This window comes from Sphaeramia orbicularis, chromosome 12 (genome assembly GCF_902148855.1).
Source record: "Sphaeramia orbicularis chromosome 12, fSphaOr1.1, whole genome shotgun sequence".
NCBI lineage: Eukaryota > Metazoa > Chordata > Actinopteri > Kurtiformes > Apogonidae > Sphaeramia > Sphaeramia orbicularis.
Window position 1 is genome coordinate 21,302,771 of NC_043968.1, and position 13,640 is coordinate 21,316,410.

Consider the following 13,640-nt stretch of genomic DNA (forward strand, 5'->3'; position numbering starts at 1 on the left):
AATTAATTTTAATGATTACTGGCTACACTAAGGAGAAAGAAAACACAGCTCTAGTTAATATATAGCAGCGACTAGAAAATAAAATGAGAAAACATGGACTAGTTACAATAACATAGTTTGTTTGGCTTGCCGAGCGATTGACGTTTTGTTCTGCCAATGGAAACACAGGATATACATGGCAGGGAGGCGTCTCACCAATGGAGTGTGAGTGGGCGGGGCTTTATGCTCAGCTAACGTAAGCGTTGTTAGTAGGAAGAAGAAGCCGATTCTGGAAGCCATTACGTTGCGCACATCAATTGAGTAAATCCTACTATTTTTGCGTACAATACGCACAATTACCTTTCTAAAATAGGGATTTCTGCAATTATGGCATCGCTCGCTAAAAAAAGAAAAATGAATTTCTCGGAGAGAGAGGTGGAAATTATTGTGGAAGAAATAGAGAAACAAAAGCACACACTGGTTAACCACTACAATGCTGGAGTCACCCACATGGCAAAGAATAGCGCATGGGTGGATATCCTGAAAAAGGTGAACGCTGTCACCACTTGTCCTAGAGAGTTGCCTGAGGTGAAAAAGAAGTGGTCTGACTTGAAGACAGAGGTCCGGCGGAAAGTGGCCCAAGCACGGGCCGCTATGGAGGCGACCTCCGCGGACTGCACTCCAGTTCCCGTCATCCTCACTGCTATGCAGCAGAGGATATGTAACCTCCTGGGGGAGGCCACAATCATCAGCTTACCTGCAGGAGACTCGGATGCTGAGATAACTTTACCTGTAACGGTGAACGCCGCCACCACAGTCACACTCACAGAAAGTAAGTAGACAGAAGTTTTGACTATGAGCATGAGCAGGGCTGAAAAAGCAGGAAAAGTTCAGATCTGCTGCTCTCTGGTGGACTTATCTGTAGGTCTCTGAGAAAGTGTTCATTGTTTATAGAGTGAAAGACTTTGCAACACACTGCATGTGCCAAAATGAGCATGCATTATGCAAGAGACAGATCTTAACAGAAGTGAACTACTTGTATCCAGACACTTCTTGCACAGATATCATGCAGGATGCCTTGACAATAGTCTGCATTACAAGGTTCTGTTTCTGAAAAATGATGAGCACTGGGTTATTGTGCACAGGAGTTTTACTTTGTGTCCAAACCCAGCTGGGAAACGACACAAGCAGCACAAAAGAAGAAGAGAAACATTACAAGTATTTTAAAAGTTTAATGATGCAAGGTGTCAACCTTTCTGGGGCCTAATAGGCTAATGCTCAGAATAATGCTTAGGATGTGATACATTTATTGTACTGCTTATGACTGCCATTTTAATGAAAGGTTAAAATGCATTTAAAAAAAAGCTAAATTAACATACAGAACTGTTTTTATTAACAGGAAATGATACATGCATGCCATTCCAATTGAAATCTGAACCATTTCCAAGATCCTTCTGCAGCTGATTGCATTTGTAAGATCCCTGAACATTTTCCAGCTGTGACATCCTTTCCCTCTTGTCTCCATGACTCAAAAACTGATGATGAAGCCTGTATCCTGTAGCCTTGTAGCCTTCTAGCAATTTTGGGATCAAAATGATCTCTATTGTGTGTTTGTTTTTTTTTTCATTATACTATGCTTTTTTCAGCTCTTCCAGCTGGCTCTGGTTCAGTTTGTGACGAAACAAAACCACTAACTGGTAAGTTGTACTTTTTTTTTTTTTTAAGCATAGAAACACTCATCTTTTAAATATTGTATGCTGGGCTAAATATGTTTGGTGACAGTCCAAGTCTTTATGCAGAACACAGCCCACCACATCCTAATGAGGTGATCTATTAAATTTACTTGCACAGTGACAACTTTGCTTCCTCTGACTAAAGGATTGAGGGAATCTGTAAAGATTCACAGCCAATTTCAATTCAACAATTTCCCCCTGGGATTAATAAAGTACTCAGATTCTGATAAGCAAGGCATTAAAAAAAGAACTATTTTTTTAATGGGAAAAGTGGCTGTTGTGGTTTTAAGTGTTCTGCTAACTTGAGTATTACATATTCCTTTGTAAAGGTTTGTAAAAATCTCCAGAGGGATGCATAATGTGTTTACTGTCATTCTTACTCAGAGACATAGCCTGGAAATAATTTGTGTAAAAATTATGTTTATTTTGAGAACTTAAGTGCAGCATATCCTGATATACTGATCAATGTTTTAATCCTCTTTTTCCAAAAATGTTCACCAGTAATGTGGTGATAGTAAAATTAATATGACCTTAGAGCTACAACAGCATTAAAATGGGATTTTTAAAGTGCATGTTATCCCCTGAAAGTACTGAGAGCCCAGTGCCAACACTGAAAGAGAACATGATAAAGAGAACAAATAATTTACCTATTAAAACAATTTCTTATGGAATATAGAAAAAAAAAATTTTTTTTCCTCCTTTCTAGTACGCAACGAAAGTCTTTACTGAGGACCTCGGGCTGCAAGATTTACTGAGGTGTTTACCCTAAACAGCTGGTTCCAACGCTGTGTTTATTACAGGGCTGTTCCAGAAGAAGCCAAAAGCAGTTAATATTTTAAATACTATTTGTTACACATTAAATTATCACTGACTGACATTTTTAAAGTGTATTTGGAAAAGTATTAGACTATTAGAGTAATTTCTGCTTGTTGCACAATTTATTTATTTATCTCTGTAGATCAACAACAAGCAGAAGTCTTCATTGATATATGGAGAAATTTGTTTTATGGTGTGTTAGTAGTGCTACTGAGGGTTTGGCTTGACTTTGATATGTTTTTGTAAGCATTGCAATTAGTGTCAGGTAGACTAATAATTCCTACTTGTAATCACTACATCTTACTCTACTTTTGACAATTATGTCAACTCTGCTGTTCCAGTATAGGACAGAAATACCCACTAATGTTGCAGAAATAAGCTATTAGTTGGAGACAGATGCCTGATAACTTGAATATATTAGGGTAGATATCATCCATTACTCACATTGTCTCAACTACACTAAGATGAGACTAACATTTGTAATGCTGTGGTAATGTTATAACACTTCTATTTTGGTTTCCTGCAGTTGGTTTTAAAAAAAAGGAGGGTAGGCAAGGAGGTACAAGGCTTTTGTCAGTGTGCAAAAATGTTGCAAATTCCTCAGTACAGCATATTCCAGTTATATTATACTATAGGTACATGAATATGGAAAAGATACTGTGTGATTATGACTTGTTATGTTTCATTTAGTCAACACAGGACATGAAAACCTGTTGACATGTTTTGAGTAGATGATTCAATTTTGAAAATGGGGCATTATCCCCTTTTTGGTATTAATAACACATAATTAAATATTTTTGTCCCTTTTCTAGCTGAAACAACGTACCACACACTGGAAGATGGAGGAGTAGTAGAGTACTGCACCACCACTGTAAGCGATTCTACTCCCACAGTGGTCGCGGCTGTTGAGGCTCCGGTGGAAATGCTTGCCTCGTCCTCTGCCTCCCCGCCTCCGCCTCAGGGTCAAGCCAAACCTCAGGAGCTAAAGAGCAGGATTGCCCTCAACTCAGCCCGCCTCCTACAGGAGCAGAGAGTCACCAACGTCCACATCCGACAAATCGCCCAGCACCTGGAGGGCCAGAACGAGCTCCTGCAGATGATGCGGCGCTCCCAGGAGGCTCAAGCATTTGCTCAGGAAAGGCAAGCGCAAGCTCTGGAAGGAACTCAAGCTGCCCTGCTGGCACTGGTCCAGATGCTCAGGCCAGCACTGAAAGACCTGCGAAAGTTCCTGCAGAGTGGAATTGAGGTTTCAAACCCTGGCAGCACTGCAGCAGGAGGGACGCCTGATGCAGCAGGAACAGAAGAACAGAACAGGCCCAAAACCCCACCACCCCCTCCACAGCAAACTGAAGAGACCCAATAGACACTCAATGTGTGTGTGTATGTGTGTGTAGGTATGTATGTGTATGTGGTTGAGTGGCTGAGGAGTCCATCTGCACAGGCTTCAGCAAACCATGAAAAAGATATCAAGAGTTGCCTTAGGAAAAGCATGTACATAATATGTTTTTATTATTTCAAAAAATTGTCACTGAAATGTGGAAGATGCTATTTTTGCTTTTTATCCTTTGTCATCAATTGACATTAAGGTTAACATTTTGGATTTGACATTAAAATTAAGTTTTTAATGTTGGCACTAGAGGATAAGCTGAAGAATGCAGTCAGTCTGGGTCTTTTGTTCGTATGCACTGTATTCAGAAAGTTATTCGAAAGTGAATAAAATTTACTGAAAATTCATTAGATGGTTTTATACCAAGAGGTTGGTGCTATTCCTCTAATCAACCACAAGGGGTCAATGTCTGCACAGTATAGTCACTGAGCCACAGTTTGTGTATTGTGTAAATGAAAATACAGAAGAAGCAAAAAAGTGTTGCAGATAATCAACAGTCAGTGTTATAATGTGCAAAAAAAAATAGTGGTCAGAAAAACTGCCTGAGGTACCCTGATACAAAAATAAAAAGGGAAAACATTGCTTACAGAGTCCTCATCAGGGCCTTGTGCTTGATGAGCACCTGATTCTTCCTTGCATAACTACATTTTTCATATTCAAACTCAGTGTAGGACCCATTACTAATGTTCAGTTCTCTGTTGTAGTAAATAAATATTTTATTTTGAAAACTGCAGTTGCATATTTTGTTGTGAAGTAGATTAATGTAATGGCTGAGCTATAAATAAATATGGGGTGTAGATTTGTGTAGAACATTAAACAGTTCATTCATGAAGCATTAATTTTTCACTGAATAAACCAAAAATCACAAATCCCATGAAGTGTAGGGTCTTTCAGTAACTGCAGAAACTAATGTGCTAGCATTTTGTACTTGGTAAATTAAACCTGATGGACAAGTAATTCAGTTTATTGTCATTAGTCTTAAACACAACTATTTGACAAATTGGCATAAACCAATCATGGAAGTAAATTTTAACAAAGGGGTTTATTAAAGTTGATATTGTCTATTATGTGGGAAACATGATTGTCCAGTTTTTTTTGTCTACTGTGGGTTTTGATACATTTTATAGTAAAATCCTGATGTGAATCTCATGGTGTGCGTGGAGTCTCTACGTTACAAAGTTTTATATGAATATATTTATGAGAATTTGTTAAAATGTTTCACGCTGCACAAGGAAAGCAAAGCCTTTTGTTGGCACTGAAGAAAGATAAAAAACACTATCGAGGCAGTGTTCTGTTTGTTTGCTTGTTTGTTTGTTTATTTATTAAAAGTTAACTGACAGTGGCAGACAACAGTAGTCACTTTGTCAGTTTATATCATCTTTGACTTCAGCAAAAACATTTTGAAACTATTTTACTATCTGTCATATCCAGATGATCTGAGCATCATGAAGTCAAAGTAATAAATAGTTTTCTAGTTTACAAGTGTGTCATCCTGTTGGCCCCACGCTGATTTTCCTACAGTGCCTTTTATTTATTAATTTCATCACAGAGTAATTGAAAAAGTGCAGAAGATAATAAGATAAAAATGTTGAAGAAAATAAGATAAAAAATACTTCAAAGATATGTGATGGAAACAATGTTGAGTAGAAAAATTACATAGTGAGAAATAAAAACAAAAAACAAAAAAAAACATCAAAACACTAAAACAACATAAAATACATAATTCATGATGAAATAGAGAGGTGAAGTTCCACCCCTTCTGGGTGTGCTACATGGGACTGGACTTAGTTGATTAAAAAAATGTATTGCAGTCAATGGCAAAAGACAAGTAATATTTTGACCCTGTTTGGATTATGCCAGCATATTCACATCTGATGCTTGTCAGTTACAAAATAAACATACAATCCAAAAAAGTCACACTTTGTTGTGAAATTGCAACTGTGAAATACGTCAGCGTAAAAATGACACACCAGGAAGTCAGAGACCTGCAGTTACCAAACAGTGATCTTTAAAAAATCTCTTTCAACAACAACAACAACAACAACAACAACAATACTACTATTACTACTACTACGACTACTACTACTACTACTACTACTAATAATAATAATAATAATAGGTGACAGCAGTCCACTGAGCTGATTCACATAAGCTAGATGTCACTTTACCATCTTCACCACAAACAGAGGCTTTCTTGAATCACAAATCACATTTTAAATAAACAAACATCATATGTGTAATTGATAGCCATTTAAATGGAATCAGAACTTGTTGAAAGTGACACTGTGGAAGGGGAAGGAGTTTGACTCTATATTGTAAACCAAAGGAGACACAAACTGTATCTTTTGGGTCTTGAGCTGAAAAAGGACATGTTTGACATGTTTTAGTCCTTTATTATCAGACAGGCATTTCTGTAATTTATTGGTTGTTGCTTAGTTACTTCTTATCCAACTGAATTGTGTCATTTCCCTCCATGATCTCTCCACTTCTAATCTGTGTGTGGTCTTCGTTCCATATCATTGGTGTTAATATGATGAAGGGCTAATGTTTCCGCTTCAGAAGCCTGAGGACAAAATGATCATTACAAGCACATAGAGCTAAATGGAATTATTTTATTATTAAATCGATGGTTCCTGCAGGTTTTATTTTTCACTCTCCCTGACACGTTTTTCGTCTGAGCTGAGACTTTGTGGACGGTCCCTACGTGGCCCCGTGAGACCGTGGGCCGCTCCACTGACTGTTGAACCCTCCTCAGTTCAGGGGAAGAAAAAGTTGGTGAAGATGTGTGGAAGCTAAGAAATTGCCCGGAGCCCAGACCCAGTCCTCTGCAGCGGTGCTCAGTCGTTCACTTCACCGGGAATGAAGAGGAGCAGACCGGCGTGACGGTAGGCTGCACCGGGGCTTTATGTAACCGGCTGGAGCGTCATGTTAGTGGGTAGCTGCTGAGTTTCGTGTGTTTGCGTGGCAGTTGTCTGCACTGGGAGAGTCTCATGTTGGAGAAAACTCAAATAAGCTCATAGATAATTGGAGATGTTGTCTAAAAATCCAAACCACACAAATTCATTAGTGTAGTGATCATTAAATAATTCACTTTTTCTGCAGTATGGTATAGTAAACATTCTGATCACAGCTGTCACTGCAGAAGTGTTTACATGCACTTTCAAGTGAGTCTATATGCTCTAATAACCTGCTTTTTCTTTTATCATTCCAGGTCTAAACCATTCTCCAGAAATGATTAACGCAGATGAAAAGGACTTTTAACCCCCCAAGCCAAATATAATCTATTTCTTTTTCTTTTTTATTTTATTTTATTTTCTTTTATTGTTTTGCTCTCAGTAGTTTTAAGATGAGCACTCTTCAGCAGCTTGGAACAATGGCTTTTTTGATGAAAAAAAAGAAGTTCAAGTTTCAAGTGAATTTCACATTGGAGGAGCTCACAGCAGTGCCTTTTGTCAACGGGATGCTTTTCTGTAAGATCCGGCTGATTGATGGTGGGGACTTTGCCATCTTATCATCCAGGTATTCACTAACACTCATGAACTGTCATTACATCCTAACTGTTGAATATGACCTCTGCTATTCAGATATTCTCACACTGTTTTGTACAAATAGGGATGCATATGGTTATATTTAACTGCAAGTGAGTGGATGTTCACATTTGTTGGTGGTCAGTATTCCACTGACAGCGTATGGGGACAGCTGTAAAACTGGTATGACTCTGCGTGTCTTGCATTTTGGCCCATAGTACACTGTGTCTTATTCCACCCTCATGTCTTCAGGGAAAGTTGTCTGCATGCTGTTTCCCAACTCCACCCTGTAGCTCATTTACACTGGGAGCTGCCCAGTACTAACACGACCTTCTACATACTGTTTTTGAGGCACTCTGTGGGCGTGTGTTGAGGCTATGTGGTTTGCTCAAGAGCACTTAAACATGGTAGGTCAGGGAGTTATGACACGAGGAATCATCATTCCCTGACCCAGACCCTGATCAACCAGTAATTGTCAGTTCTCTTTAGATGTATTGACATTTGGCATGAAAATATATGATGTTCTTTAAAATACTTACATTGAAAGCTAATACATTATTATTTTAAGTTTTTGATATTAAGGAAAAAACAAAAGCGAGTTAATTTTGCTGTTTGGATTTTCTCTATGTACTGTAATTTTTTAACTCAATATTTTGATTTTACAGTCTTAAAAGCTTAAATTTCAGTTCAAAAACATCTGATAAATCTCAGTGTGCATGCCCTTCATCAAACAGCGAAGTTTGTGGCATGTGGTATGTAATTTGCTTGTGCTAAAACAAGGTTGGATACACGTATCCACAAGCAAAATGTTTCCAGATAAAAGTAGTAAACTTTACTAAATTTGGGTCAGTAATAACGAAAGAGCTACCAGTTCTACCTCAAAACACAGTCTGGACATTACAATACATTCATTACATTTCAGATTCTGTCTAGTGTAAGATTTATATCTATTATATGAATGTACAAAACCTACGTAAATATGTAATAAAACTTTAACATATCATAAAAACATTAGCCAAGCTGCACTTTAGTCATTTGTTTCCAATTCACCTTATTAAAGTATATGAAATTTAACACATTTTATCTCTGAATTAGATTATTTCCCCCCAAAATCATAAACCATTGATTTAGGGGTTAAATTAACTGATCATATCTCATGTCTGGGATTTTTACATGTTAACCATGTTATATATATGTGAAGGGAATGCATGTCAATGTTGTGTTTAAAGCTTTAAAAAAATATATTTTTCATATCCATATCTACACAGACCGTGTCTTTCTTTTCCAGTAAATTGGTCATTGCTAGATTTGGAAATTACTTAACTGCAACAACTAAGTAACTAAAAACAAGTTGTACTTTTTAAATCTTTATGTAATACAGCCAAAATTACACTCGTTTCCACATTTTGGTGTGTAACAGTGTTAAAGACATAATAGAAAGCAAGAAAAACTTAGAAGTGAGGAAATATTTTTGTTGCTTATAATTTCGGTGAAGCAAGTTTTTATTTCAAAATAAGATGTAGTTCCATAACAAATCAAAATGTAGCCAATTATCCCAAACGTCTCCACACTTTGTATCCACCTTGCTGGCATGACTTCAGTTAGATTCATTCATTACAGTGGTGGCTCACAATGAGTAAGAACTGGAAGTGTCAGAACAGGTCTGCAGGTTCAAAGAGTAAGAGATCAGCCGTTAAGACCACACCACAGACCTCTGCAGGTTTCTGCTGGTTTTCAGTCTCTCTATACATAAGACATCAATCTGAAGAGACTGGAATGATGCTAGCTTGAGATATGGCAGTAAAAAAATATTCTGAGAAGTATAGTTATTCACTTTCTTCCTGAGAATGTAATTAGAAGATGGATAACAGTGTCTCATCACTTACTGAGCTGTACACTGTAGCTTATGAAACAAATCTGTAGAAAGAAACGTGTGATACCTGTATCTGATATTTCACTCTCTAAAAAACACTTAATCAACATTTTTCCCAAACTTACACATTTTGGTCACTGTATATGTACGGCATGATCTAAACAGTTGGCTTGGAAATACAGTTGAAGGAAGTATAAAATATATGTATTCTGTAGTGAATGAGGCACAAGATGAAAAAGTATAGTAACATTTATATAATAGCAAAGCAAAGGAAGAAATACAGAAAAGAGAAGTCATATTAAATGGCTAAATGTTGACCCAGCTGTGGGTTAGATAAACAGATAAAACAGTTGCAAAAAGGATGTAATAAATAAAGGATGATGGGAAAAGACTGGCTGCCCTCAGGCAGGTAGTTGTAACGCAGGAGATCAGAGGTCTTCACTTTTAGCCTTTAACGAGGAAACAGGAGCCTCCTGCACAAAGCACATCAGTTAACAAAGAAAACTGAGCCAGTAAGGGTAAAGACTTCAAATTAATCTCCAAATCTATGGGCCACAGTCACAATGGATCACAATGGACAGGACAGTTATTATTAATGTGTCTTTCCTCTTTATGTGCAGCGTTACATTTATACTTCTGTCTCACCTTATCTGTCCATAGCAGCTGCTTCCAAAAGGACTCTGGCTTCTCCAGATGTTGCTCTGCATGCTTGAGACATTGACTTTTGTCTTCCCTTAATCATTATGTCAGATATATTGTCAAAACAGATGTTAAGTTCATCGATCTGCTTGCAAAAGGTTATGTCCTGTCGGGCTTTTATGGAACAATGTTACACTGAGTGCTGGGACCTATGCAATATTAGTTTATTAAGGCTTGTTGAGACTCTAAAGACTACATTTGTCATAGAGCTAAAGGCAGTATGCTGATCCAAGTAATAATATCTGAAAACTAATGAAAATTCAACAGAAACATGTAGCTCAGAAAACATGTAATGTGCTGTGTGTGGATGCCAATAGCAAAGATACAGAGATACTCTGAGAGCAGTAATACTTGAAAAAAATTACTCTTCCACACCTAATTCAATAGATCGCAGGCGTTGTCCACTGTGTTAGGGCCATTACACAGTAGGAGGAACAGAGAAAACTGAAGCACTATAACACTCAATGGCTGCATTAATACAATCCCTCAGCGAGGTTATCACTTTCATACAAGGTTAATATGAAGAGTTTGTGTTTCAGAGATTCCTAAACTTTTGCCCTTGAGGGCACTCTCAGGTTCACTGATTCGACCCACATTTAGTGAAGCACATACTTTCCTGGTACAAAATTGGCCAACTTTATCTCGTATCAGCCTGTTGATTTATATCTTGCTCTTGCATGTTTTCAGCTGCACATGGATAGGAGAACTCCCCAGATTTGATGTTTAAAATGTCTTATACCACAAGCAGTGACATGCAGATTGAAAAATGAATGATGATCATTTAAAAATATGATAACCTTTGCCTTAGATTTACAAGCCTGAAGTAATTTGAAAAAAAAAAAAAAAATCCAAAATGCCAAACTAACTTTTAGTTAGGGATAGCTTCACAGTGATCTGAAAAGTATGTGTGAGTGTTTTGGAAATTTTTTGTCATGAAAACAAATCTACATATCGTTAGTTTCTTTGCATAATTGCCTAAGTCATATTTTTGGCCAAATTGTGATATCTGCATAAAATGAAGCTGCAATGTTAAGAAAGTAAAGTTATGCAGATACAATTTTGCCATGAAACTAACAATATGAAGGCTTATGTTTGTGAGTTTGGGAGTATTTCAGTAGTCTTTCTCAGCCAGAGGAGCAGAGCCTTGGACACTCAGCTACAAACTCATTCTAAAGGCTTTGTCTGCAATCAGAGCAGATGTAAACATCTGATTGCTGAAAAGTTGCCCTTTAGTTCACTACAGCAGAACAGGTAGCCACTTATTGTCAGGGCAGATATTGTGGAAGTTGTGAGTACCGTGTATGTAATCCTCTCATAGGAAATGGGTTTTATATGACTATGAATCACATCTTTATAATAGCCTAGAGAGTCTTGTGACCCAACCCCAAAAGCCGGTCGCCAATCATAGTTATTAAAAATAAATGCGCCATATTCACATAACTGTGAGACGTATCAGCCAAAGAATAGACAGAGTCATTAATACAAGGACTATGGACCAGGAAAAATTATCCCCTGAAATATTTGTGCCTTAATATCACCTTAGGTAAAACATCTCCTGTTGCAGCACATTGAAAGTCTGAATCTATGGTTTCATTCTAACACTGCAGATCGGTTACACTGACCTCAGAGGATGCTCTAACTGCATCGTGGTTCAGATACACATACAATGCTCCTGTAGCTTTGCATATCGGAAAAGGCTCATGTGTTGATTTTTAAGTTTGAGCAAACATAAAGACAGTCAACGGGCTGTTCATAGTAACTGTAAAAAAGGAAGTGTAACTAATCTGATGTGATGGTTTCTAACCAGTCTGTCTACTATGAGTCGTCTGTCTGCCATGTCTGCAAATAAAGCCTTTTCTGTTTTCTTTTTATATCAGGGGGGTTTTCATCTTTGGAAAACAGTAATATGCAGTAATATCAATCTAATAACTTAATCTAAGATAATGTAGAGTTATACATAAAACATATATATAGATACTGATAAATGTCAGTTTATGTTAAATATACTAAAAAGAACACAGTAGCCTTTTATAATCTTAATCATAGTTACTTATGTTGATTGTTGTGTATGTCATACAAATCAAAATGTGCTGTAAACAGGTAGTACACAGAAAAAGGCTATGCAAGGCTGAATCACACACCTCTATGTTTGTATTGCTTTTCCAGTTCCTCTTTTTGTTTTCAAAGCAGCAGATCTTGTCTGAGATGGTGACACTCTACGTCACTGTTATCGCAATAGGTGCAAATCAGGTTGTGTCAACTTTGTAATCATGCGCTGTTAAGGTGACACTCTTAAAATGTTTCAAGTTATAAAAACATAGCCACTTGAGTGGGGATTGTAGGTGTAATTTGAGTAACGTGTTTACTGTTAAACTTTGTTGTCCACTTTCAAATAAGTGTTGACTAACCTGGGGCTGTTTACAGCATGTCTGATTGTTCAACTGCTCTTGTTTCCTCACTTGTCACATTTTTCTTCAGTGATGTCAATACATTTTTAGGATCTGAGGTTGTGCAAAGTCAGTGAAACATCTGTCAAACTTCGACAAGATTCTCTGAAATGCTTTCCTTGTAGCTGTGCTGAATGTAGCTTTGAATATACTGATGCGGATCTTGTCAGGTATAGTTCATGTTAATTAAATTACAAATTACTGGAAGCCATGTGAAATAATCCCATGTCTCTATAGTCATATGTCTGAGGCAGGTAAGAAGGTAAACAGGTCCAGAGGTGTTCTCTGCTCAGATATCACAAGGTAAAAATGTTGAATGGTAGTTCTATCCAAACTTTGATTTATTTTGTAAGTGGCTTATAATACGTGTGGGTTTCATTGTTGAATTACGGTGATTTGCTCTTCATGAATCCATCTGAACAGCACCTACATCAATCAGTCACTTTATTTGTCCCCAGTGGAGCACTTAGATATGCAACCAAAACATACAATATAACACATGTAAACCATTTAACACAGCACAAAAATACAGTAAGGAGTTCTACACTGTTTACCATTGTGCTTTTTATTTTATTACAAGCTGTGGAAATTGTGTTTACCGATGGACTCTGTATGGTGTGTCTAAGTCTCCTTTTCTGCATGTCCGCTGATTCACACATTGGTTGGAATTTATCTGTAAATCTCTACTTGCATCTTTTCCTTTTACATATGTGTGTAAAACCCAAAAGCAGTATGGTCTGCACAGAACATCATACAAATAGTGGTTGAGTCAGAACAGAGTTTGATAAAAAAAGCTTTCTGATACACTGACCCTTATTCATGGAATAATTTACAGAAGGACCAGAAACTGTCAGAATGTGATACTTTAGAGGAATTAAAATCTTTTTTCAAGGACCAAAAAAATCAGTGTGAAAAAAGGGTGTTGATCATGTTCTTATTAACTCTTACTTTTATTGTAAATAACCAGATACTGCATTTATTTGTAATGTTTGAAAGTTGAGGAGTTCATTCAACCTGGTTAAATAAAGGATGTAGATATTATGGGTAGCCCAAAGCAGAATACAGTTGGATTAAGCAGTACAGGTGCGACATACTGCCTCAGAAACTCACTTCAGATAAAAGCTTGAGAAATGTATCCCTGCTCATCTGCAATGTGGACAGGAGCTTATTGACTCTGGT

At 37.3% G+C, this 13,640-nt stretch overlaps 2 protein-coding genes across 3 annotated transcripts in view; both read left to right on the plus strand.

The window, feature by feature from the left end:
* The window catches only part of naif1 (nuclear apoptosis inducing factor 1), a 21,623-nt gene continuing 7,983 nt past the window's right edge, over positions 1-13,640 (plus strand). The window contains exons 1-3 of one of the 2 annotated variants that reach the window (XM_030149862.1): positions 1-811; positions 1,626-1,676; positions 3,341-3,939. In XM_030149862.1, coding sequence (XP_030005722.1) covers positions 367-811; positions 1,626-1,676; positions 3,341-3,891 — 1,047 coding nt within the window. In that variant the 5' untranslated portion in view covers positions 1-366 and the 3' untranslated portion in view covers positions 3,892-3,939. Of the gene's footprint in view, positions 812-1,625; positions 1,677-3,340; positions 4,391-13,640 lie in introns of those variants that run through there. The other variant, XM_030149861.1, reaches the window with a different exon arrangement.
* Positions 6,648-13,640, plus strand: part of eeig1b (estrogen-induced osteoclastogenesis regulator 1b) — a 23,628-nt gene continuing 16,635 nt past the window's right edge. Inside the window, exons 1-2 of the mRNA XM_030149860.1 lie at positions 6,648-6,800; positions 7,127-7,434. Coding sequence (XP_030005720.1) covers positions 7,262-7,434 — 173 coding nt within the window. The 5' untranslated portion in view covers positions 6,648-6,800; positions 7,127-7,261. The remainder of the gene's footprint in view (positions 6,801-7,126; positions 7,435-13,640) is intronic.